Source organism: Bos taurus, chromosome 19 (assembly GCF_002263795.3).
Source record: "Bos taurus isolate L1 Dominette 01449 registration number 42190680 breed Hereford chromosome 19, ARS-UCD2.0, whole genome shotgun sequence".
Lineage (NCBI taxonomy): Eukaryota > Metazoa > Chordata > Mammalia > Artiodactyla > Bovidae > Bos > Bos taurus.
This window is the reverse complement of record NC_037346.1, coordinates 10,558,011-10,585,391: the sequence shown is the minus strand read 5'-3', so window position 1 is coordinate 10,585,391 and position 27,381 is coordinate 10,558,011. Positions and strand designations below refer to the sequence as shown.

The 27,381-nt window shown below is 38.0% G+C and overlaps 1 protein-coding gene across 2 annotated transcripts in view; it reads right to left on the bottom strand.

Moving 5' to 3' along the window:
• Positions 1-2,619: 2,619 nt before the first annotated feature.
• DHX40 (DEAH-box helicase 40) overlaps positions 2,620-27,381 on the bottom strand; it is a 51,712-nt gene continuing 26,950 nt past the window's right edge. Inside the window, exons 12-18 of one of the 2 annotated variants that reach the window (XM_005219904.4) lie at positions 25,711-25,868; positions 10,350-10,464; positions 9,738-9,846; positions 8,957-9,051; positions 5,749-5,818; positions 5,204-5,432; positions 2,620-3,911 (exon numbers count right to left, since the gene is read on the bottom strand). In XM_005219904.4, the coding sequence (XP_005219961.1) occupies positions 3,772-3,911; positions 5,204-5,432; positions 5,749-5,818; positions 8,957-9,051; positions 9,738-9,846; positions 10,350-10,464; positions 25,711-25,868 (916 nt within the window). In that variant the 3' untranslated portion in view covers positions 2,620-3,771. 2 annotated transcript variants of the gene reach the window in all.

Below are 27,381 nucleotides of genomic sequence, written 5' to 3'. Positions count from 1 at the left end.
AAAAAAAAAACTTGTGTATAACAGGTTCCCTGGTAGCTCAGCTGGTAAAGAAGCCACCTGCAATGCAGGAGACCCCAGTTCGATTCCTGGGTTGGAAAGATCCCCTGGAGGAGGGCATGGCAACCCACTCCAATATTCTTGCCTGGAGAATCCCATGGGGTCCATGGGGTCACAAAGAGTTGGACATGACTGAGCGACTAAGCACAGTGTATAAGGGAACCCACGCATTTCAAACCCATGTTGTTCAAGGATCACTTGTATATGAAGCAGTTAGGGAAAAAAGCACCATTTGGCAACCATAAGAATACAACTGATTCAGGCAAGAATCATCAGCTGATAAATTCAGAGAATTAATAATTTATGAGGAACAGGCTATTTCATATAATTTTAAAGTATTTCTTCCCACAAACTACTTTTTAATTATAAGAGTAACTAGAAGGGAGGAGGGAGGAGGGTTCCGGATGGGGAACACGTGTATACCTATGGCAGATCCATGTTGATATTTGGCAAAACCAATACAATATTGTAAAGTTAAAAAAAAAAAAAAGTAACTAGACTGAAGAAATTTAAAAAACCACCCTAACCAATTAATCAAAATTAGTATCACCAATAAGGGGCAAATACCATATACCTCTGGACTTCCCTGATGGCTCAGATGGTAAAGCGTCTGTCTACAATGTGAGAGTCCTGGGTTTGATCCCTGGGTTGGGAAGATTCCCTGGAGAAGGAAATGGCAACCCACTCCAGTACTCTTGCCTTGAAAATCCCATGGACAGAGGAACTTGGTGCAGGCTACTATCCATGGGGTCGCAAAGAGTTGGGCACAACTGAGCAACTTCACTTTCTTTCTTTCTTTCTTTCTTTCTTTCACCATATACCTCCAGATTTGATGCCTTGGGAAAAATACTGTATCACCTATGTAGTATTCCAGTAACAAATACAAAACCATGAGGAAACATTAGCGAAATCCAAACTGAGAACATTCTATTGTATAAAATAACCTGTTATTAAAAAATGTCAAAAATGCTATTCAAATATGTTAAATGTGAAAGACAACAAATACATGTAGGAAAGGACATGGAGAAAAGGGAACCCTCTTACAATGTTGGTGGGAATGTAAGTTGGCACAGCCATTATGGAAAACAGTATAGAGGTTCCTCAAAAATTAAAAATAGAACCTAAGACCTAGCAATTCCACTTCTGGGTATTTTCTGAAGAAAACAAAGACACTAATTCTAAAAGATATATGCATCCCTATGTTCACCACAGCATGGTTTACAACAGCCAAGATATGGAAGCAACCTAAGTATTCATTGATAGATGAATGGTTAAGATGTGATACAAATATTTACAATGGAGTATTAGTCATAAAAAAAAATGCAACCTTGCCATTTGCAATAACATAATGGATCTAGAGGGTATTAAGCTAAATAAGTCAGAGATTGACAAATATTATATGATTTTACTTCTACGTGGAATCTGAAAAAATAAAACAAACATAACAAAACAGAAACAGTCATAGATTCAGAGAATAAACAAGTGGTTGACAGAGGAGGACTAGGGGGGTGAGTGAAATAGGTGACAGAGATCAAGAGATACAGTCTTCAGGTTTGTTACCTTCACAGGTAACAAATAAATGAGTCTTGGGGATGAAATGTACAGCATGGGGAACAGAGTCAATAATATTGTAATATCCATGTATGGTGACAGATGGTAACTAGACTTACTGTAATGATCATTTTGTAATGTACAGAAATATCAAATCACTGTGTTACACACCTGGAAATAACAGGGTTATAGGTTAACTGTACTTCAGTTTATTTTCTCAATTATTTTTTAAACTGTAGTTGATTTACAATGTTTCAGTTATATATACATACACATATATGTATTTTTTAAGATTCTTTCCCACTATAAGATGTTATTATAAGATGTTGAGTACAGTTATTATAGGTTATTGTAAGGTACTGAATATAGTTCCCTGTGCTATACAGCATGTCCTTATCATTCATCTCTTTTATATATAGTAGTGTATAGCTGTTAATCCCAAGTTCTCTACACTTCAATTTTTAAAAAGGTTAAATGTGAAAGACAAACAAAAACAGAAGACACCTTTTCCATATTAAAGAATGTTAAATACAATACATGATTCTTGACTGGATCCTGAACTAGGGGAAAATGCTATAAAGAACCTTACTGGAAAAACTGATGAAATTATAGATATAGACTTAGAATGTGTGCTTAATAATAATTTACTGAAGTAAAAGAGCTTTCATTCCAAGAATCCACATACACCCCCACCACATCAAAGGAAATACACTGATACGTAGACCTGGGAAGAGAAGATGACAGGGCTAACATGCTGAAACAGTGTCTTGAGCACTGAAGATTCAAAACGACCAATTAACAGTGCTGAGAATGTTCCAAGAAACCATTCCCACTCACCTTACCTCAAGAACAAACATGGATTTGGGTCCTCATGTGATTTTTCAAAAAACGCTTCAAGTTTCTAATACTTAACAGAAGAATGCCAAAGGAAAGAATTGCAAAAGACTGTTATCTATAAAAATTTTAGATTCTTAAATTTTAGCAAAAAATAACTAAAAACACACATTATGATGTCTTTTGAATTTGAACAACACTAATAGCTTTATTTAACAGACATTGAATGACTACTATGTGCAAAGCACTGTGTTAGGTGCCATGAAAGATACAAAGATGAAAAAGACACAGTCCCTGCCCACAAGGAGCGTATAATCTAGTGGGGGAGACAGACAAATACACAAATAACTAGAATACAAGGCAGTAAACAACAGAGTGGACAAATGCTGAGCGTGGCCTGAGTGTGATACTAACTAGCCTCAAGTTCCAATTTGAAACACTGGTGATGTAGAGTTGGCTGCTTTGAAAATCCCATTTCAAGATCAGCATAATAAATGTTTAAATGGTCCTATCCAAGCAGCTGGAGGCAAGACAGTAGGCCAGGTGGAAGGCTGTTTGAAACACTGTCACATTTACATATGTGGTGCTGATACAAGTATGCAGGGACAGCTAAAAAAAGACCATATATGTATCATCTGTCCTTTGGTTAATGGCTATAGCTACTGTTTTAAACAATATAGTTTTATATAAAAAGGAATTTGTATAATTCCAGAAAAGTCAACTTAAGGATTAATATTAATTCAACAAAGAATCTTGCCATAGGCAATTTTCTTATTTACTAATTGATTAAGTATTTTCTCTAAATATCTATAAAGCTCTGTAGCAATTAAACGGTTAGACGTCTAAGTATTGCTGAGTAAAAACCTCTTATGTTTAGCCTTCTGAAGGAAATGGTCACAAACCTGATAACCTGATATAGTACTACTCTATGAGCAACAAGAAGGCCTTAAAGAGATTTAAGGAAAATAACTTTTAATGCTTCAATGCAAATGGAATACATACTGATTAAATACAATTCAATGTTCTTTGAAAATATCTCACTGACAGCATTTGATACCAGTTAAGGCCAGCAAAACTGAAGTGAGGAAAATACCACATATATTGTCTTTCACTGGTTTCATGTATCATTGCCTATGACTATGGCAACTCAATGTTTTTCTTTGAAACTTCCATTTATTGGTACCGATGAGCTCTGATTTGCTTTTAACTATTATGCTTAAAAACAGCTGCTGACCACTTCCTCTTGGTAGTGCTGTCTGACATAAATGGCAAAGTAGAAACACATTTTCTGGCTGTTTTTCCTACTTCCTGAATTGCAGGGTTCACTGCTTAGCCAGTTTCCTTCAGTGTGTCACTGTGATCCTGGGACCTCTGCTGCTTCCGCTCGAGGAAACGAGCACGTGCGTCTGATATGGATTTATCATCATTTCTTCTTTGCATTTTCTTTAGGACTTCTTTGGATATTCCATCTGAAAACATTACAAATTAATCCAATAAAATTTTAGTTTTGAGTTCGGTATTAGCAATGTTAAGAGAAAGAGATGCTCTTGTTTTTTAATGTTTAGGGGGGCAAAAAAGGAAATTAAATTTTGCCCTTTAAAAAGAAATGATATAAAGTCTCTGGTTAAAAATAAGAGTATAGAGGCCTGAGAACTCAGAAAAATTGACCCTAATTGAAGCAAGTAGTGCAGTTATTCCCGTTGCTGTTTAGTTGCTAAGTCATGTCTGACTCTTTTGTAACCCCACCAGGCTCCTCTGTTCACGGGATTTCCCAGGCAAGAATACTGGAGTGGGTTGCCATTTCCTTTTCCAGGAGGATCTTCCTGACCCAGGGATCAAACCCCGCCTCCGGCATCAGCAGGCAGGTTCTTTAACTGAGCCATGAGAGAAGCCCATAGTGCAGTTATACACTGCAACAAGACACCTAGCAGTTAACATTGCCAATGACACTTCTATAATCTTGGGCAAAATCCCCCCCATTCTATTTCCCAGTGATATTAAATAAGGATAATGCAATTTGTTCCATCAATCAGCCTCCAAAAGTTTTGCTGAAAAGCTTTTTTTTACATGTGAGCTGAGAATTAAGCTTTCTGTCCTAGTTCACTACAAGTGTTTATGCCTCCAGAAGGAAATGGTCCAAAAAAGCAAAACCTAATGAGACACTTAGTCATTTTATAGTTAAGTACAAACCTTCCTGGTTGATAAGTAGTAATATTAACTACTGCAATTAGGGGCCTAACATTTCAAGAAAAAAAAAATCTCTTGGAAAAAAAAATGTTCGAGGTAATATTTCACAAAATTTTATAAATGAAATAAAAATAGTAAAGCACTACTGGCAAGCAATCTGGCATAATGACTGAATAGAGGCCACAGAATCAAATTTCCTGGATTCAAACTCCAGATTCACCAAATATTAGCTTTGAGATTTTCAGCAAATTATTGTACGCTGCTAAGTATCTCCTCATCCATACAGTGGGGATATGTAGTTACTTCATACGGTTATTGTGGAAATTTAATGGGGTTATTGAAGTTGTTAGCACATGGCCAAAGTTCAATAGATATTTTTAATAATGCTGCTGGACAAAGGGGTTAAGAAAAACATGATTAACTGGAAGGAAAGAAGGAAGTCAAAGTACGTCTGAGGCTCATGACAACTGTTTGCTTGTCTGAGGAGACAGCCAGGACCGAAGCTCTGTAACAGCATTTCTGCAACTATATGAGAATGTGGACGCCTGCGCTCTAGAACACGTGATTCACTCACCCTTTCGGTGCTTTACATTTTCCTTATTGGTCCACCTCCTTCGCGCATCTTCTCTCACTTCACGGCGGGCCACACTGCTCAAATCATGTGCATTAAATTCATGCAACTTGGGTAGCAAGTCTCTCACCCATTCATAACGGATTGGACACACAATTCTTGCATAAACTTTGGTGGTAACTAATACCTCATGAAAAATGATCCATTCAAGTTTGGTTTCCTGTTCATGAAGCTACACAAAAGAATTCATTTAAGGATGACAACTCAATAACCTGCCTTATTCCAGATTAGACCAACCAAACATTAACAGCCTCAGGTTTTCTGAGTTAATTTTTATATTCTTCAATCAAATAGGAGGCACACATCAACCAATACCTTTATGTAATAAGATATATGCTAAACATATCCTCACATCTCTTTTTTCAGAGAAAAGTAGAAGACATCTGTATATTACTTATTCCTACATCTTTACAAAAGGAAGAAATTTCTACAGCTTCCTTTACAATAGGAAGAAATTTCTTTCTATTAGTAAAAATTCAGGTACTTACTGCTGAGGAAGGATGAATATGAACTGGGCTTCCACGCCCATCCATTGTGCAAAATGTTCTCCCAACAGACCTAAGAACCGAAAAACCAAAGGATCAAAGACAAGAACAGTAAAAACAATTAAATAAGTAGAGCACTAACAATGAAAAATTATATGTCCTACTACAAGGAGTACTGTATGGAGAGTTTGTATTTATTTAACTGTCACTATAACTTCTCTACCAATTCATCTTAAAATTAATGATTCAGGGAATTCCCTGGTGGTTCAGTGGTAAAGACTCTGTGATCCCACTGCCAAGGGCGTGCATTTGATCCCTGGTCAGGGAACTAAAATTCCTGAAGCAATGCAGTGCAGCCAAAAAATAAAAAACTAATGAGACAACTTATATAGTGATTTTACTTAATTATAAAACTTTCTGGTTGGTAAGTAGTAATATTAACAATAATATTGTATTTGTGCTTTAGAATTTCCAAAATGCTTTCATAATGAAGCATCAAATAAACCTACTAGTTTTGACAGCCAGGTACTTTATTAAAAGATCAAAACTGAGATTCAAATAAATTAGATAGCTTTCTCAAGGTCAAAGAACTAATGTATGGTGAAAGCAAGTCCCAAACATAGGTGTTTGGACATAAATACAGTATTTTTTATATTGTATTATACTACATCTCCTTTCAAAGGTATAAATAATTTTCATCATTCTAAAACAGACAATTAGAACAGTTCATCTATAATTTTTCTAATTCCTATTAACTTCATAAATTCTTACCCTCTTCTCTACTTCCCTACATAAAGATTATTCCAAAAACTTATCAGAATAAAACCTTAGCTTAATCACACAACTGATTTCCTATAAAACTTTACATATATTCCTATTATAACCCAGGTCAGACTGCATTATAATTATTTGTATATATATATCTACACAGTCCATATTTGGACAGTACAAAAATCTTTTTTACTTGAATCATTTGAAAGTTAGTCACCAATCTTTTGCTTCATCATCCCCAAATCCCCAAATAGGAAAGTGTGTATTTCCTATAATCAAGAATATTCTCCTACATAACCAACGTAAAACCATCAAAACCAGGGAATTAACACTGATATATTACTAGCATCTAATTCTCAGAACCCACTGAAGCTTTATCAAATGTCCTAACAACATCCTTTATAGCAAAACGACCCAGTTCAGAAATCATGTACTGCCTTTACTTTTCATGGTCCTTTAGTCTCCTTTATTCTGGAAAACACCCCCCAGTCCATCTTTGACCTTCAAGATCTTGACACCTTTAAGGATTACAGGCTAGTTATTTTGCAGTATGTCCCTCAATTTGATTTTGTCTGTTTTAAGACAATTAGACTCAGGTTACAGATCTTTGGCAAGAATATCACAGAAGAGATGTTCTGTTTTTATTACATCCTATCAGGAGGAACAAGATTTTGATTTACTTCATTTCTGATGATGTTCACTTTGCTTGTCTGATTTAGGCAACATCTGCCAGGCTTCTTCACTAAGAACTTACTTTTTCCCTTTGTAATTAACAAGAAATTTGTGGAAAGGTGCTCAACTCTGTAAACAATTCCATTTGTCATTAAACTTTTAATTTACTCATTTGTTAATTTATATGATTATAGACCCAGGATTTCACATTTTATTCAATCCATGACTATCAGTATTATGAATGTCAAAATATCCCATCTTCGATCAGCCTGGGCCTATTCAAACTGGCTCCTTTGTACTTGGTCACATGGCCTCCACCTTCACTGATGACCACTTTGCTTACAGGTAAAATAAGATGTTTGGGGCTCATTGTGTACTTTTCCAGCCTTATTTCTCCAAAGGTCCTTTATGTGGAAGATGGCTGTTCCAAGTCAAAATCTGTGCAGAGGGACTTCTCTGGTGGTCCAGTGGTTAAGAATCAGCCTTGCAATGAAGGGGACATGGGTTTGATCCCTGGCTGGGAAACTACAATACCACATTTCTCAAGATCAAAGAGCTAATACATGGTGAAAGCAAGTCCCAAACACAGGTCTTTGGACTTAAATACAGCATTCTTTACATTTATTATACTACATCTCTTTTCAAAGGTATAAATAATTTTCACTATTCTAAAATATAATTAGAACAGTTTATCTATAATTTTTCTAATTCCTGTTAATGTGAAATTCTTATCCTCTTCCGTACTTCCCTACACAAAGGTTATTCAAAAAACTTATCAGAGTGAAACCTTAATTGTCACAACTGATTTCCTATAAGACTTTACACATATTCCTGTGGAGCACTAAGCACACACGCTGCAGTTACTGAGACCGAATGCCACAGCTAGAGAGTCTGTCCATGCGCCACAACGGAAGATCCCGCGTGATCCAACAAAGACCACAAGTGACGAAACCAAGACCTGACACAGCCAAAAATAAAAAAAAAAAGATCTGGGCACAAAGTGTATTCACTGCTATTATAGTTATTGCTCCTAGTCCATCTCATAGTTAGGTTACATAAATATTTACAGACATACAAATACATATCATACACACACACAGAGTAACACCTATTTTTTATTATCGTTATCTATCTACCCATCCACTTAATAAAAAATAAAAACTGTAATATCTGAAATTTCAATCAATACCACAGGGCTCATTCCTGTTTTCTTTTAGTATTTTTAACTCCCTTCACCATTTACTTTAATGTCTTCAATTATGTGATCGACTCCTCTGTATATAACAAATCTCCCATCACCACCACTCTTGCCCCTTTCCCCACAAAGATGCCCTCCCTTCACTCAGACTCTGACATTCAAACAACCAAACAATCCCCATGTGAGTACCTTCCCCAATCCTGCTCAAGCCCTGACAGTCCACACCAAACCATCCTTCATCAGGGATGCCATCCTCAACCTATTTGGCTTTCACACTCCACAAAGAGCCACTTCTCTGCAAGAAAACCACTGTCCCTCAGCTTGGGCACTAACCCCCCATGCTGGACAGCTGTCCTGCAGACTCCCCTCCTCCCCACATGAGTTTCAATATCCCACTCTCAGCCACTGCAGTTCCCCCGGCACAAGCGACAATTATAAGAAGGTTCTCTGTAATTGATGTCATCATAAACACAGAGCTTAAATCAAATTGTCTGTAATATTAAATAGTTCAATATGGTCATCAAATACAATTATATTTCTCTATCCGTCTCTTAAGCTCTTAGTGCTTACCTTCGAGCTACATTTTTGAAATAACCGGCACAAAGACATCTTCGCAGGACTTCATGTTTAGGGCCTTCAAAGGTCTCTCTTGGGAAATCACTTTGCTGTAGACAGAATACATGTATAGTGGTAAGTCTCAGAGAACAACTTGAAACAATCTTTTGGTTTGAAAACTCCAAATTTCTAAAGACTTCTGTTTCTGGCCGATATGGAATATGAGGCACCAGATTGACCCTTCTGCTTGAAACAACCAAAAAAATGGACAAAACATATGAAATAATGATTTCCAAAGCACTATATGAAGGACAACGAGTCTGAGAAATAAATGAAGGAAAAAAAATGAATTAACTCCAACAACTGTTTCAGCTTACAGTCAACCTTGAGAGAGATTCTGAACCAAGGTACAGGAAAGGAAAAACCCGAGTGAAACCTGGAGAACTCCCTGAGTTAAAGAGACAGAGCTGAGAATCCAGAGAGACCAAGATGGCTAGAATCCCCAGCCAAAGTTCAGGAGAGAAGCAATCTGCAGAGGACCCCAGAGATCTACAGGAGGGCTTCAAGAGTTCAACTGAGAACTGATAAGCACATGACTGTGAGGAAATTACCCAAGGCCAGGAAAAGAGCCTCCCAAAAGGATAAGGGACAACAGAGTTGTGTGCACAGGGTTAGTAACGGCGTTTGTTCATACAAGTCATTCTTCAACACCTTATAATACACACGGTTTTGGGGAGAGAACTCAGAAGGTCTTGCCAAAACGCCACTCAAGGGGAAAAAAAGTCACAGCAATCACCTGTTTAAGCTTCCTGATCAGTTCTCTAAGTTGAGCTTCAACACGAAATGCAGAAAATAAGCACCTCCAATGAATCCAATGTTTCTGGCACCATGAAGCTGGAGCTCCACTGCAACACAAAAACACTGGTGTCTCAAAAGTATCTTTCACAAGTGAAAGTCTAACATTCTCATTTCTATCACACAACTAGAAACAGATAAGCAACTGTCAGCTCTTTTATGAGACCTGTCCAATTAATAAGAAAGCACTTTAAGGAATATGAAAAAACAAATTAATACACCTCTAAGTGAATTAAAATAACTTGTAAATAGATTTCTTTATATATATATGCTTTAACAAACATCCAATCATTTTCTCATCTAAACTAGTTATACAGAATCAAAATTCTATGAGGTCAGTTTTCAAGAAAGGTTAAGCAGAGAAGAAAGACAAGAGTTAATATTACACAATAAATGACGGTCACAGTCACCTCACAGAGAAATCTCACTAATGTTCACAAAAATACACTGAGGTCAGTATAATCCCCACTGAAACTTACTGTCTGAAGTCATATTCTTACTGAAGCTGTATTTCAAACGAAGGCTCTCCAGTTCAAAGAACTATCTCACATACCTTGATTTGCACTGTTCAAAGATGACGGCTAAAGTTGCAAAGTCATTAAATCCTCCAGCTTTAGCTGCCAACTCTCGGTGTCTCTGCTCTGCTTCCTTCTGGTACTCTGGATCAACTAAAACGACAGTTGGAAAGGCAGTTTAGTTCCACTTTACATCAAGCCTCTTTCTTCCCTTTGTTTATTCAAGCATATTGAAATCTGCCTCACCCTCTGAGGGGAAATAAAGGAGAATGACTTAACTCTTCGGTGGGGGACTGTAGACCTCTAACTACTCCCACAATTCCTTTTCCTCTTTAATCACTTTGGAGATTTTTGCTAGAATAGCAACATTACTTCTCAATCGAATTACCTTTAAAAGAGTATCTGGAATTTACTACTTGTTTTCACCGTAAGAGTAACCAATGTTCACATTAAAAAAAAAAAAAGTAAAAGTTCAATGTTTCCCACTTTGTCACATTATCCACAAGTCAATCCTCAGGGCTAACCACTGTTAACTATTTAGTATGTGTCCTTTAAGATATTTTCTACACACACACACACACACACACACACACACACACACACACACACATATATACACACATAAGCATTGTGTATGATGGTTTATTTTCTTCATAAGTTTCTTCTGATACTTCTTTTATTTATTTAATAACAGTTTAACTAAGTATGTATAGAAGCATTCATTCTCAAACATACCTACATTGTATTTCTCAGGGGTATAAGGATATAACACAATTTAACCCACCTCTATTTATCCAATTCCTAATTACAGACAATTAGGACCATCACATATGTAAAACCGAAATACTACAAACTTTTCTCTTTTAATATTATACTGAAGAATATCATGCATACAGAAAACTACACAGGTTCTGAGTGTACTGCTCAGTGAATATTCACAAATCCAACACACCAATGTACTCGACAGCCAAATCAACAAGCAGAATATTACCAACATCCCAGAGCCCCTTCTTCACTCTCTTTCAATAACTACTGAGCCCCCACCACAAGGATAACCACATTCCGACTTTTAACCCAATGAAAGGGCTTTATTTGTTTTTAAACTTTATATAAATGTACTTTATGCGTCTGGTTTCTTTTGCTCACCCTTAAGTTTCTGATTTATCTATTAGTGACTTTGACCCAATCCCACTCAGGAATTACATGTTCACTGATTGCCCAAGTTCCCCACACAGCACTTTACCCAGGCTAATCTCTTTCGGAGTCCCCTGGCCACATTTTTTTTTCCTCAAAATTTTCTAGGGCTTCTTCCTTCACTGCGCAACATCAAGCCACAGCTCCTATTATACCCATCACAGCTAGACTGAGCAGAGGCCCCACGTTGCCTAATTGCAGGGAGCAGCACTTACACAGACTACAATGTGAATCTGCAAAGCATCAGTTCCTGGTATTAGGAAGAATGCAATCTGATTAAACAAAACACTCACGAAGATATAAAGTCTTCCATCCCAGGTTTTAAGTAGTTTCCACCTAAGTGACCTGGGTAACAATGGAAGGAAGTAGCTAGAGACAAAAGGGGAGCAAATATGATTTATCACACACCACACAAATGGTCCTGTCAAGGTAAAGATACAACGCTCATGTCTTGAATCAGTCATGAGCATTGATTTTTTAAGCTGAAATATCTAATTTTGTCTAATTATCTAATAGTATCTATTTTATCTAATAGTATCTAAAGATACTAGGCCAAAAGACAAAATGCACTAAAATAAAGCATTAACCATGTGTTAGCTTCCAACACTAAGAGACGAGCTTACCTATCAACCAGGGGCTCCGACATCCTTGAATGGATATAAACAGAGTCCCTGCTGCCTCGGACCTCTGGGCTATGGACCTCAGAGAAGCCTCTTGATGGTTCAGTTCTTCCCTTCCCTGCACCTGACCCTAGAGACATTCAGTGTGGCTGCAACACCCACCACGACTATTCACACAAACGCTTACCCTTTCTTATTAAAACGTCAGAGTAACTGCAGTGAGGGCTTCCCTAATGGGTCAGATGATAAGGATTCTGCCTGCAATCCAGTAGACCCCAGTTTGATCCCTGCGTCAGGAAGATCCCCTGGAAAAGGGCATGGCTACCCACTCTAGTATTCTTGCCTGGAGAATCCCATGGACAGAGGGGGTTACAGTCCTTGGGGTCAAAAAGAGTTGGACAATAAACTTGAGTGATTACAATTCTAAACTCAGTTTATATTTTGTGATGATTAACTCTGCGTGGTCAGCGTTGGATCTCTGTTGTTCATGGTGGCTGCCTGCTCAGACTTTAAAACATGTACAGAGCCCACTGCTTTTCTGGCTGTCCTTCCCACACAGCTATTACCTTCTCTCTGTCTCTCCTCCCAGTTATTCTCAAAGCCAAGAGAAAATACAGAGAATATTTTTTTCTTTTCCTTAACTCTTCCCTCAGAAATAACCTAATTAATTAAAATTAAAACTGACAGAAGTCCCAAAGTAAATTCAGGAAATGTAGAAAAGTGAAAAAAACCATTACCACACACAGTTCTGACAATCTCAGCAAGTTTATCCTCTGACTGAACAATAGTTTGACTATCTATCTTTAATTACTTTCCCAGTAGACTTGTCATTTTCTTTAATTTTTTATCTTTCCCCAGATGAAATTCTATTATCAGTTTCACCTCAGACAAATAATGCTCTGAGGCAAAAAACATAAACAAGGAACTGAAGCAGCAAAACAAGACTGTAGACTGTATCAGCTTAACTTCTTCCTTTGGGAAGATAATGCAATACTTTTCTATATACAATCAACCAGAAAACAAAACTATTACATAGGAAGAGTTTCAATAACAACAATCTTCAGAGCAGAAGCAGGGGAGTAAGGCTGTAATAAAGTACCACTTATCTCTAAATATATCACAGTTTAAATATTTTTAAAAAATTTAAAACCAACACAATGTTATTTTAAATTTGGTCCATTTTAAGGCAATGCTCTTTACCATCTTAAAAACACTTAAGAGCCCTCACTCCATTGTTTGACTTCTAAAGCAACATCTATACTAGCAGACACTGTGTACACAGCTTACTACAGCAAGAGAGAGATTATTAAAAATGTTGACGGCATCATCATTTTGATGTTTAAAAATCTTTATTCAATGATAGATCTGAAAATACTAGCCAGTTTTACCAATAAGTATAATAAACTGGGCTTCCCAGGTGATACCAGTGGTAAAGAATCCGCCTGCCAATGCAGGAGACAGAAGAGACATGGGTTTGATCCCTGGGTCAGGAGGGAAGGGCACCCTACTCCAGTATTCTTGCCAGAAGAATCCCATGGACAAAGGAGCCTGGTGGGCTACAATCCATGGGGTCGCAAGGAGTTGGACACAACTGAGCGTCTAAGCAGAGCAGATGTAATAAACTAAATTAGGTGATCTACAAAGACTAAGACCCAAGAAAGAATTGCTTAACCTATAAAGACTATATAGCAGCTGGACAACAAATACATATTTGGGGATATAACAAGATCTCAGCAAGTCACATGCTCAAAAACTGAAGCTGCATTTTGTCGCAGCTAAACTTCTTGATGATCTAAGTTTAAAAATTAACCCTAAATCACATATGTACATGTAAGAAGAGTGTCTCTCCAAGTATGAAGAAGAAACCAATAGCAATTGTTGCCTCAAGCAATTAGATTTGGATGACGCCAAGGAATGCCTCTGCCAAGGTGTCTAACTTTATTTAGATCAGACTATGTAGCAATTTGTGCTCTAGGGCACTGTTAAAAACAAGAGATCAATCACCTAGCAATCCGGGGAGACTAACAGCTTGGTGTAATACCAATAGAGGCAGGCCAGCAAAAATTGAAACAGAGCAGCCAGATTTTACAAATTGCTTTTATTGAAGTATAGTTGATGTACAATATTGTATCAGTTTCAGATGAACAATAATATAGTGATTCAATATTTTTACAGAGTATACTTCATTTAAGTATAATCCTACTACTATACTTTATATTAATAATATAATATTGAAGAAGACTATTGAAGAGTCCCTTGGACTGCAAGGAGATCAAACCCGTCAATCCTCAAGGAAATCAATCCTGAATATTCACTGGAAGGACTGACGCTGAAGCTCCAATAGTGTGGCCACCTGATACAAAGAGCTGGCTCACTGGAAAAGACCCTGACGCTGATAAAGATAGAAGGCAGGAGGAGAAGGGGATGACACAGGATGAGATGGTTGGATGGCATCACTGACTCGATGGACATGAGTTTGAGTAACAGCTCCAGGAGATGGTGAAGGACAGGGAAGCCTGGTGTGCTACAGCCCGTGGGGTCACAGAGTTGGACATGAATGAGTAACTGAACAACAAATACTTCGTTTAAAGCTATTATAAAATAATGGCTATATTTCCCTGTGCAATAAAATATATCTTTTTTGCTTATTTATTTTAGACATAGCAGTCTGTATCTGTTAATCCTATACCCCAAATTTACCTGTCCCTGCTTCCCTCTCCTCACTGGTAATCATTATTTCTTTCTCTATATCTGTAAGTCTGTTTCTGTTATTTACATAAATGCATATGTGGTAACTCAGATGGTAAAGAATCTGCCTACAATTCAGGAGACCTGTGTTCACTCCCTGAGTCATAAAGACCCCCAGGAGACGGCAATGGCAACCCACTCCAGGTTTCTTGCCTGGAGAATCCCATGGACCTAGGAGCCTGGCAGGCTGCTGCTGCTACTGCTGCTGCTAAGTCGCTTCAGTCGTGCCTGACTCTGTGCGACCCCATAGACGGCAGCCCACCAGGCTCCCCCGTCCCTGGGATTCTCCAGGCAAGAACAGTGGAGTGGGTTGCCATTTCCTTCTCCAATGCATGAAAGTGAAAAGTGAAAGTGAAGTCGCTCAGTCGTATCCGACTCTTTGCAACCCCATGGACTGCAGGCTACAGGGTCACAAAGAGTAGGACACAACTGAGCAAATAACACACTATTTTCTTTTTTTAGGTTCCACATATAAATGATAACAGAGCATCTGTCTTTCTCTGTCTGACTTGATCCATTTGTTGCAAATGGCAGAATTTCATTCTTTTTTATGCCCAAGATAAATATATTCTATTGTATGGGGGGGTGGTGTGTGTGTGTGTGTATGTGTATATATATACACATATACAATATATATATATATATTTTCTTTGCCGTAGGAGACAGATCCAAAAAAATATTGCTCCAGTTCAGTTCAGTCGCTCAGTCGTGTTCGACTCTTTGAGACCCCATGAATTGCAGCAGGCCAGGACTCCCTGTCCATCACCAACTCCCGGAGTTCAACCAAACTCATGTCCATCGAGTTGGTGATGCCATCCAGACACCTCATCCTCTGTCGTCCCCTTCTCCTCCTGCCCCCAATCCCTCCCAGCATCAGAGTCTTTTCCAATGAGTCAACTCTTCACATGAGGTGGCCAAAGTATTGGAGTTTCAGCTTCAGCATCAGTCCTTCCAAAGAACACCAAGGACTAATCTCCTTCAGAATGGACTGGTTGGATCTCCTTGCAGTCCAAGGGACTCTCAAGAGTCTTCTCCAACACCACAGTTCAAAAGCATCAATTCTTCAGCACTCAGCTCTCTTCACAGTCCAACTCTCACATCCATACATGACCACTGGAAAAACCATAGCCTTGACTAGATGGACCTTTGTTGGCAAAGTAATGTCTCTGCTTTTTAATATGCTACCTAGGTTGGTCATAACTTTCCTTCCAAGGAGTAAGCGTCTTTTAATTTCATGGCTGCAGTCACCATCTGCAGTGATTTTGGAGCCTAGAAAAATAATAAAGTCTGACACTGTTTCCACTGTTTCCTCATCTATTTCCCATGAAGTGATGGGACCAGATGCCGTGATCTTAGCTTTCTGAATGTTGAACTTTAAGCCAACTTTTTCACTCTCCTCTTTCACTTTCATCAAGAGGCTTTTTAGTTCCTCTTCACTTTCTGCCATAAAGGTGGTATCATCTGCATATCTGAGGTTACTGATATTTCTCCCGGCAATTTTGATTCCAGCTTGTGCTTCTTCCAGCCCAGCGTTTTCTCATGATATACTCTGCATATAAGTTAAATAAACAGGGTGACAATATACAGCCTTGATGTACTCCTTTTCCTATTTGGAACCAGTCTGTTGTTCCATGTCCAGTTCTAACTGTTGCTTCCTGACCTGCATATAGGTTTCTCAAGAGGCAGGTCAGGTGGTCTCGTATTCCTATCTCTTGAAGAATTTTCCACAGTTTGTTGTGATCCACATAGTCAAAGGCTTTGGAGTAGTCAATAAAGCAGAAATAGATGTTTTTCTGGAACTCTCTTGCTTTTTCCATGATCCAGCGGATGTTGGCAATTTGATCTCTGGTTCACACAGTCAAAGGCTTTGGCATAGTCAATAAAGCAGAAATAGATGTTTTTCTGGAACTCTCTTGCTTTTTCCATGATCCAGCGGATGTTGGCAATTTGATCTCTGGTTCCTCTGCCTTTTCTTTATTGTTCTTTTTTCTTTTTTTTCCTCTGCCTTTTCTAAAACCAGCTTGAACATCTGGAAGTTCACGGTTCACATATTGCTGAAGCCTGGTTTGGAGAATTTTGAGCATTACTTTACTAGCGTGTGAGATGAGTGCCATTGTGCAGTAGTTTGAGCATTCTTTGGCATTGCCTTTCTTTGGGATTGGAATGAAAATGGACCTTTTCCAGTCCTGTGGCCACTAGTGAGTTTTCCAAATTTGCTGGCATATTGAGTGCAGCACTTTCACGGCATCATCTTTCAGGATTTGAAATAGCTCAACTGGAATTCCATCACCTCCACTAGCTTTGTTTGTAGTGATGCTTTCTAAGGCCCACTTGACTTCACATTCCAGGATGTTTGGCTCTAGGTGAGTGATCACACCATCTGTTAAAGAGTGTTCTGCTTGGTTTCAGGTCTTCCTTTCAGGTCTTTAATCCATTTTGGGTTTATTTTTACACATGGAGTGAGAAAACATTCTAATTTCATTCTTTTATACATTCTTTTTCAAACATTCCACAAGTATGTATGTAGCTGTCTAGTTTTCCCAGCACCATTTACTAAAGAGACTGTCTTTTCTCCATTGTATATTCTTGCCTCCTTTGTCATACATTAATGAACCGTAAGTATACAGGTTTATTTCTGGGCTCTCTACTCTGTTTCATTGATCTAAGTGTCTGTTTGTGTGTGTGTGTATGTGTGTGTGTGTGTGTATGCCAATACCATGCTGTTTGATTACAGTAGCTTTGTAGTACACTCTGAAGTCAAGGAGTGTGACATCTTTAGCTCTGTTCTTTTTTCTTAATACTGCTTTGGCAATACAGAGTCTTTCATGATTCCATATGAATTTTAGGATTATTTGTTCTAGTTCTGTGAAGTGTCTCAGGTATTTTAAAAGGGATTACATTAAATCCATAGATTGCTTTGAGTAGTGTGGACTTTTTAATAATACTAATTCTTCTAACCCAAGAACATGAGATATCATCCCCTTTCTTTATATCATCTTTAATTTCCTTCCTCAGTAACTTAAAGTCTTCAGAGTATTTCTTTGATTAAATTTATTAACAATATTTTAGTCTTTTTGATGTAATTCAAAATAGATTACTTTCTTGCTTTCTCTGATAGTTCATATATTAGTGAATAGAAAATCAACAGATTTCTGAATATTAATAATATATCCTGCAACTTTACTGAAATCACTATTAGTTCTAATAATTTTTTGGCAGAAATTTTAGAGTTTTCTATGTCTGAAGTGAAGTGAAGTCGCTCAGTCATGTCCGACTCTTTGCAACTCCATGGACTTGTAGCCCACCAGGCTCCTCGGTCCATGGGATTTTCCAGGCAAGAACACTGAGGTGGGTTGCCATTTCCTTCTCCAGGGGATCTTCCCACCCAGGGACCGAACCCAGGTCTCCTGCACTGTAGGCAGACGCTTTACTGTCTGAGCCACCAGGGAAGCCCCATTAGGATGGTAATAAAAAGAATGGAAAGGCAGGACAAATATAAATGACGCTAGGAGATAATAACTTAAAAACATTGGTGTCAAGAGGTTTCGAGTTTGAGCTCCTGGTAGGAAAGAAGAAAACAAAGAAAAAAGTTCAAGAGAGTCATCTTGAGATATGTATAGTATCTGCAAACAGTGATTAAGTTTTACTTCTTCTTTCCAATTTGGATACCTTTTATTTCTTTTTTGTGTCTGACTGCTGTGGCTCAGACTTTCAATACTATGTTAACAGATGTGGCTAAAGTGAGCATCTTTGTTTTAGAGGAAAGGCTTTCACCATTGAATATGATATTACCTATGGAATTGTCATATATGAGACCACCCAAATGTTTAACAGAAAGATCAGAGAAACCTACCAAAAAACTATAGGTTGTCCTGATGTTCTGGAAGACTGTGCAGATGCCCAAGTAAACCTAATAAAACCTAATCCTGAGTCTGACAAGACAATAGACAAGGCGACTGCTTTACAGTTATATTTTCATTGTTTGGAATTTAAAAACACTGATAAATCTCTGTGTTATTTGAGTGCTTTCAGGGTAATTCATCCTTTATACCCATTAACATCAATGATATCAAGTGCTTCATAAAGACAAAACTTACTTAAGAATTTCCCATCAAAGCACAAAATACAAGACATTCCTACTGGCTATTATCTCAATATTCTAAAGAATTAGACTGTCCTATGTTCATAGATATCTAAAGGCCAAATATTAGGCAAGCAAAGGGAAGTCCCTCCTTTCCTGAAGTTGCTAAACTGTAATAAAGTTGTTGCTAAACCCAAGTAAAAGCCCTCAAGGTACCAAAAACCACCTCAAGGACTTAATAAAGAGAAAAACCAAAGAACATATAATCAAAACCTAAGACCTGAACAACTTCAAGGGCTATAAAACTAACAATCAACAGTCTATCACAGATAGAGGTTCTAAATAAGAATTTAAAAACCTGGAATTTTACTTCTAGCTATGGAAACAACTTAATTTTTCTCTTCTCTTGACTTCTTTCAAAGATATATGAAGCCTTAAGGGAAAAATTATACTACTGTAAATTGTGAGGTTTATAATCTATGTAAATATAATATATATGACAATAATAACACAAATGATGGAGGAATAAGTGGAACTAAACAATTCCAATGTTTCTTATATTTCACATGAAGCAACAAAATATTAACTTTGAGTAAATTTTAATTAAAGATGTGTATTATAATCCCTAGAGCAAGGATATATTAAGAAATGGCAAAAAGCCAGCAAAGGGTTCAACAAAATCCCTATCAAAATTCTTAGCAGGCTTATGTTGAAAAAACTAATATGCTGATTTTAAAAACATACAGAAATGCAAAAAATATAGAATGACCAAAACAACACTGATTTCAAAATTTACCACAAGAGTTGGCAATTTCTTAGTTTACCTAAGATAAATAAAAAATATATATCTACAAAACTCTTGCATAAGAATGTTCAAAATAGCTGTATTCATAAATAGCACCAAACAAGAAACAATTCAAACGTCTGTCAACAGGATAATGGATAAACCAATTATAGTATGCAACAGGATACTAGTCAACAATAAAAAAAAACAAAGCATTGATACATACAAAAATATGGATGAATCTCACATATAATATGTTGACCAAAAAAAGTCAAGCACAAAAATGCACATATTATATAATTTTATTTACATGAAGTTTCAGAAGAGGCAAAACTAACCTGAAAAAATCAGAAAAGAGGCTGGCTGTAAGAAGGTGGGATGGAATCTGAGAAGGGGCACTGAGAGAATTTTCTGGAGTGATAAACCTAGATCTTGACAGGAGTATGGGTTACAGTAGTAAATGTATTTCACAAAATTCACTGAATTACAGACACAGCACTTACACTTTTCACTACATGCAAATTTTACCTCAAAATAAAAAAAAAGAAGAGAGAAATAAAACCAAAAAAAAAGATAAACAATAAATAAAAATTAAAAAAAGAAGAAAAAAACTATAAGCAAATATTGAACTCTAGTTATAAAGGACTGCCTTTCACAGTGGTATAGCTTAGTGATTCTAAAACCACTTCTGTATATTCTAGGGACAATGAACAATTTGAATATGAACTCTGGACTAGATGATAGTATTGCATCAGGTATCAATGTTAATTTTCCTAATTTTGATAAATGTGCCATGGTTAAATAAGAGATTGCCTGTGTTCTTAGTAAATTACATGTAAATATTCTGTGGTAAGGGAGCACAATGTTTCCAATTTACTCTCAAATGATTCAGAAAAAGAAATAAAATGTATATTTATAAATACTTATAAATATATATATGTACACATGCAGGGCTTCCCTGGTTGCTCAGCTGGTAAAGAATCCGGCTGTAATGCGGGAGACCTGGGTTCAATCCCTGGGTTGGGAAGATGCCCTGGAGAAGGGAACGGCTACCCACTTCAGTATTCTTGGCCTGGAGAATTCCATGACTGTGTAGTCCATGAGGTCGCAAAAGGTTGTGACTGAGTAACTTTCACTTTTAAGGGCTTCCCTGATAGCTCAGTTGGTAAGAATCTGCCTGCAATGCAGGAGACCCTGGTTCGATTCCTGGGTCGGGAAGATCTGCTGGAGAAGGGATAGGCTACCCACTATAGTATTCTGGCCTGGAGAATTCCATGGGCATAGTCCATGGGGTCGCAAAGAGTCAGACACGACTAAGCGACTTTCACTTCACACATGCACAGAGAAACAAAGAGAATAGAATAATAAAGCAAATGCAGCAGAATGTTAAAAACTTGCTGAAATTAGATATAAAAGGTACGACTAGATATAAAAGGTATAAAAGGTACAACTCTCAACATTTCTGTTAGAGTTGGATCACCTCAATCCAACTCCCTGGTTTTCCAAATAAAAAATGAAATCCAGAAAAATCAGACCAACAGTCTAGAATCCTGATCTCTTGACTCTCACTTCAATACTCTATAATAGTTTTGAAAAAGAGTATTATTAGCTTTGATACTACCTAACAAAAGCCAGCCAACCTTATTTACTGCATATAGTACTTTACTAGGAAAAAAAAAAACAAACTGCAATTAGGATACTATTAGAATCAAAATTCTGATACTTAAAAAAACTACACTGCAGGACCTTCCCAGTGGTCTAGTGACTAAGACTCCACACTCCCAACGCAGGGACCCAGGTTTGATCCCTGCTCAGGGTACTAGATCCCACACACTGCAACTAAAAGATCCCATGTGCCACAACTAAGATGCAGGACAGCCAAATAAACAGTATGTGTGGGTGTGCATATATGTATACACAAATAATATATATATAAAATAAATATAGACGTGTGCACATATGTATACACAAATAAATGATACATATAAAATAAATAGAGATGTGTGTGTCTGTGTGCATGTTCAGTTCAGTTCAGTTCAGTTGCTCAGTCATGTCCGACTCTTTGCGACCCCATGAACTGAAGCACGCCAGGCCTCCCTGTCCATCACCAACTCCCAGAATTTACCCAAACTCATGTCTATTGAATTGGTGATGCCATCCAGCCATCTCATCCTCTGTCGTCCCCTTCTCCTCCTGCCCCCAATCCCTCCTAGCATCAGAGTCTTTTCCAATGAGTCAACTCTTCACATGAGGTGGCCAAAGTACTGGAGTTTCAGCTTTAGCATCACTCCTTCCAAAGAACACCCAGGACTGATCTCCTTTAGAATGGATTGGTTGGATCTCCTTGCAGTCCAAAGCACTCTCAAGAGTCTTCTCCAACACCACAGTTCAAAAGCATCAATTCTTCTGCACTCAGCCTTCTTCACAGTCCAACTCTCACATCCATACATGACCACTGGAAAAACCATAGCCTTGACTAGATGGACCTTTGTTGGCAAAGTAATGTCTCTGCTTTTTAATATGCTATCTAGGTTGGTCATAACTTTCCTTCCAAGGAGTAATGTATGTATACCCAAATAAATATATATATAAAATATAGATGTACATATACATATATACAAAAAATGCATATAAAATGTAAACAATATAATACATATATATGTGTACATATATTTATACACAAATAAATAACATATAAAATAAATGTTAATAGTATAATTTAATAATATATACACATATACGTGTGTATACATATATGTATACACAAGAATATATATAAATGTGACCAGTATAAATAATATATACACATATAAATATATATATATGCCGTTCAGTCGCTAAGTCATATCTGACTCTTTGCAGCTCCATGGACTGCAGCACACCAGGCTTCCCTATCCTTCACACACACAAAACACCAATACTACATTTCAATCTATTTGGGATAGGTAGAACATTGATTGGACTACAGAGTATTTTTATACAAAAATTTATCCTCCATTATAATCATCACAATAATAAACCAATCTGAACCAACACTCATAGCCATAAAGTGATATGGCCAGTGAGATAGCACACTACTGTTAAGTCTGGGTTGTAGGCAAGATACACTATCAATTCAGGAGCTCCTTGAAAAGAAAAGAAAGTTGTGCCTCCCCTCCCCACACACAGAGTAGAAGAGAGCAAAGCTTACATATGATGAACTAAGTTGTGTCCCATATTGACATGCTAAGAAAGGAAAGAAGCAGAAGTCTAAAGACATGAAAACCTCAAAATAATCCTTTCTCTAAGGGTACAAGGGCTGAACTACCATTTCTTTTGATCACAGAGAAAAAAAAAGTTAATATATTACTAATGTACTATAACAAGGCAAAGGTTCACCACGTTATCTTCCTTTACCAGTTAAAGGAAATTCTCTCAGCCAGGATCGTTACATACCCCCTATACTTCAAAAAACTAAGTTAAAGAATAACAAAATGAAAAAATTGTTTATCTTCAGTTTCATGTCCTGTAGGGATAGATACCAGAGAAGGCAATGGCACCCCACTCCAGTACTCTTGCCTGGAAAATCCCATGGATGGAGGAGCCTGGTAGGCTGCAGTCCATGGGGTCGCTAAGAGTCAGACACAACTGAGCGACTTCACTTTCACTTTTCACTTTCATGCACTGGAGAAGGAAATGGCAACCCACTCTAGTGTTCTTGCCTGGAGAATCCCAGGGACTCGGGAGACTGGTGGGCTGTCATCTATGGGGTCACAAAGAGTCAGACACAACTGAAGCGACTTAGCAGCAGCAGCAGCAGGGCTAGATATACGGTGATGAAAATATGTTCAGTAATTAAAAAAAAAATGTTTAGTGAATTACCGGAGATATAAATAAATAGATATTCCACATACATGGGTAGGAAGACAATACCGTCCAGATGTCACTTCTTTCCAATTTGATCTATAGACTCAATGTAATCTGAATTAAAGTCTTAGAAAGTCATTTTGTGGATATCAACAAACGAGTTCTAAAGTTTATGTGAAAAGGGAAAGACCCAATGGCTAAGACTAAAAGTTAACTAAAAGTTAAAACAATGTTTTAGGAAGGGGAAGAGGAAAGCTGGAGAAATAACCCTATCTAGGTTCGAGAGTTACTATAAAGCTTCAATAATCAAGACAGTGTGCTATTCACAGAGGTACAGAAAAACAAATCAGTGGAAGAGAGTACATGGACCAGAGACAGACACATACAAATTCACTCAAATGACCTCTAACAAAGGAGCAAAGGCATTACAGTGGAGAAAGGAGTCTTTCGAACAAATGGGGCTGGAACAGAAGGACATCAGTTTCTAGAAGATGACATAGGAGGCAATCTAGATGAACTTAGGTACAGTGATGATTTTTCAGATATGACACAAAGGCATGACTCATCAAAGAAATCACTGATAAACTGGACTTCATTAAAATTAAAAACTTTTGCTCTGGAAAGACAAAGTCAAGAGAATGAGAAAAGAAGTCATAGACTGGGAAAAAATACTTGTACAAGACACACCTGATAGAGAACTGTTATCCAAAACATACAATGAACTCCTAAAACCCAACAATAAGAAAACAAAGGGCTTCCCAAGTGGCGCAGTGGTAAAGAATCCGCCTGCCAATGCAGGAGATGCAAGAGACAAAGCTTCGATCCCTGGGTGGGGAAGATCCCCTAGAGTAGGAAATGGCAACCTGTTCCAGTAATTCTGCCTGGAAAATTCCATGGACAGAGGAGCCTGGTGGGCTGCAGTCCATGGGGCCGCAAAGAGTGGGACATGACTGAGCAACTGAGCACACACACAAGAAAACAAACAATCCGATTTAAAAAGACCAGAAGAGACACCTCCCCAAAGAAGATACACAAATGGCAAATGAGCACACGAAAAGACGATCAACATCGTACGCCATCGGGGTCTACAAGTCAAAACCACAGTGAAATACCACTACACACCTACTAGAACGGCCCAAACCCCAAAGCAGTGCCAACACAAGAAGCTGTAGAGAAGGTAGAGCAACAGGAATTTCAGGCTCACTGCTGGTGCGGATGCATTATGGCAAACACTTTGGAAGACAGTCTGGCACTTTCTTATAAATACAAACATATTCTTATCGTACAATTTGGCAATAAGCTGTTCACACAAAAACCTGCACACAAATGTTTACAGCAGCTTTATCTGAAACGGCCAAAACTTGAAAGCAACCAAGAGGTCTTTCCATAGGAAAATGGATAAACAAACTCCACACAATGGAATGTTATTCAGCAATGAAAGGAAATGAGCTGAGACGTCCCTGGAGGTCCAGTGGTTAAGAGTCCACCTTCTAACACTGGGGACATGGCTTCGACACCAGTCGGGGAACTAGGATCCCACATGTCATGAGCCAACCAAATCCACACGCTGCAACTAGAGAAGCCCCATGAGCTATGATTGGAAAAAGTCTATGTGCTCCCGCCAAAAAACAGAGATGAGCTATCATGCCACCAAAAGACACGGAGGAGCCATAAAAGCACACTGCTAAGGAAGTCAATCTGAAAAGGTATTGGAAGGAATACCTTCCAGTACAGGAATACAGGAATCTGTATAGTCGAAATATATAGTGGACGATATTGAAAAAGGCACACCAAAGAAATTTCAGTGGTTGCTAAGGGTTTGGGGGAAGGGATGCAGGAATGACTGGGTGGAACACAGTGCAACTACTCTGCACAATATTCTGACGGTGAATACGTGTCATTACAGATCTGCCGAAACCTATAGAATTTACAACACAAACAGTGAACTCTTCAGTAATAATAATGTATCAATGTTGGTTCTTTAATTATAACAAAGGTACCATGCTACTGAAAAATGTTAATAATAGGGAAAACTCTGTACTTTCCCTCAATTTTTCTATAAACCTAAAAATGCTCTAAAAAATAAACTCTATTAATTAAAAAAATTTCATCAATAAATTTCTTACCAGGTCTAATGAAGACATTTTCCACAGACAACATTGCTGCTATTGGAAGCAGTAGATCTTCACAGTCGAGAGAAGCAGCCTTTATTACCGCACATGTCAGATGTGGAGGGAGAGGAAATTCTACCATAGACAAACCCAATCTGGTCACATGGCCACTCCTTAATGGAAAGAAAAAGTTCTTAAGTCTTTCTGCCTTCAAAGAGTACAAGTGAAATGTTTATCACTCAGAATAAGTTAGATAACTTTAAATTACCTCTAGAAATTCAATTCAATATAAGGAATATGATACACTGTGGACACTGATAAGAGAAACAACAGTTCAGTTCAGTTCAGTCGCTCAGTCGAGTCCGACTCTGCGACCCCATGAATTGCAGCACGCCAGGCCTCCCTGTCCATCACCAACTCCCAGAGTTCACTCAGACTCACGTCCATCGAGTCAGTGATGCCATCCAGCCATCTCATCCTCTGTCATCCCCTTCTCTTCCTGCCCCCAATCCCTCCCAGCATCAGAGTCCTTTCCAAAGAGTCAACTCTTTGCATGAGGTGGTCAAAGTACTGGAGTTTCAGCTTTAGCATCATTCCTTCCAAAGAAATCCCAGGGCTGATCCCCTTCAGAATGGACTGGTTGGATCTCCTTGCAGTCCAAGGCACTCTCAAGAGTCTTCTCCAACACCACAGTTCAAAAGCATCAATTCTTCAGTGCTCAGCCTTCTTCACAGTCCAACTCTCACATCCATATATGACCACAGGAAAAACCATAGCCTTGACTAGACAGACCTTTGTTAGCAAAGTGATGTCTCTGCTTTTGAATATGTATCTAGGTTGGTCTTAACTTTCCTTCCAAGGAGTAAGCGTCTTTTAATTTCATGGCTGCAGTCACCATCTGCAGTGATTTTGGAGCCTAGAAAAATAAAGTCTGACACTGATTCCACTGTTTCCCCATCTATTTCCCATGAAGTGATGGGACCAGATGCCATGATCTTCATTTTCTGAATGTTGAGCTTTAAGCCAACTTTTTCACTCTCCACTTTCACTTTCATCAAGAGGCTTTTGAGTTCTTCTTCACTTTCTGCCATAAGGGTGGTGTCATCTGCATATCTGAGGTTATTGATATTTCTCCCGGCAATCTTGATTCCAGCTTGTGTTTCTTCCAGTCCAGCGTTTCTCATGATGTACTCTGCATAGAAGTTAAATAAGCAGGGTGACAATATACAGCCTTGACGTATTCCTTTTCCTATTTGGAACCACTCTGTTGTTCCATGTCCAGTTCTAACTGTTGATTCCTGACCTGCATACAGATTTCTCAAGAGGCAGGTCAGGTGGTCTGGTATTTCCATCTCTTTCAGAATTTTCCACAGTTTATTGTGATCCACACAGTCAAAGGCTTCGGCATAGTCAATAAAGCAGAAATAGATGTTTTTCTGGAACTCTCTTGTTTTTTCCATGATCCAGCAGATGCTGGCAATTTGATCTCTGGTTCACACAGTCAAAGGCTTTGGCATAGTCAATGAAGCAGAAATAGATGTTTTTCTGGAACTCTTGCTTTTTCCATGATCCAGTGGATGTTGGCAATTTGATCTCTGGTTCACACAGTCAAAGGCTTTGGCATAGTCAATAAAGCAGAAATAGATGTTTTTCTGGAACTCTTGCTTTTTCCATGATCCAGTGGAT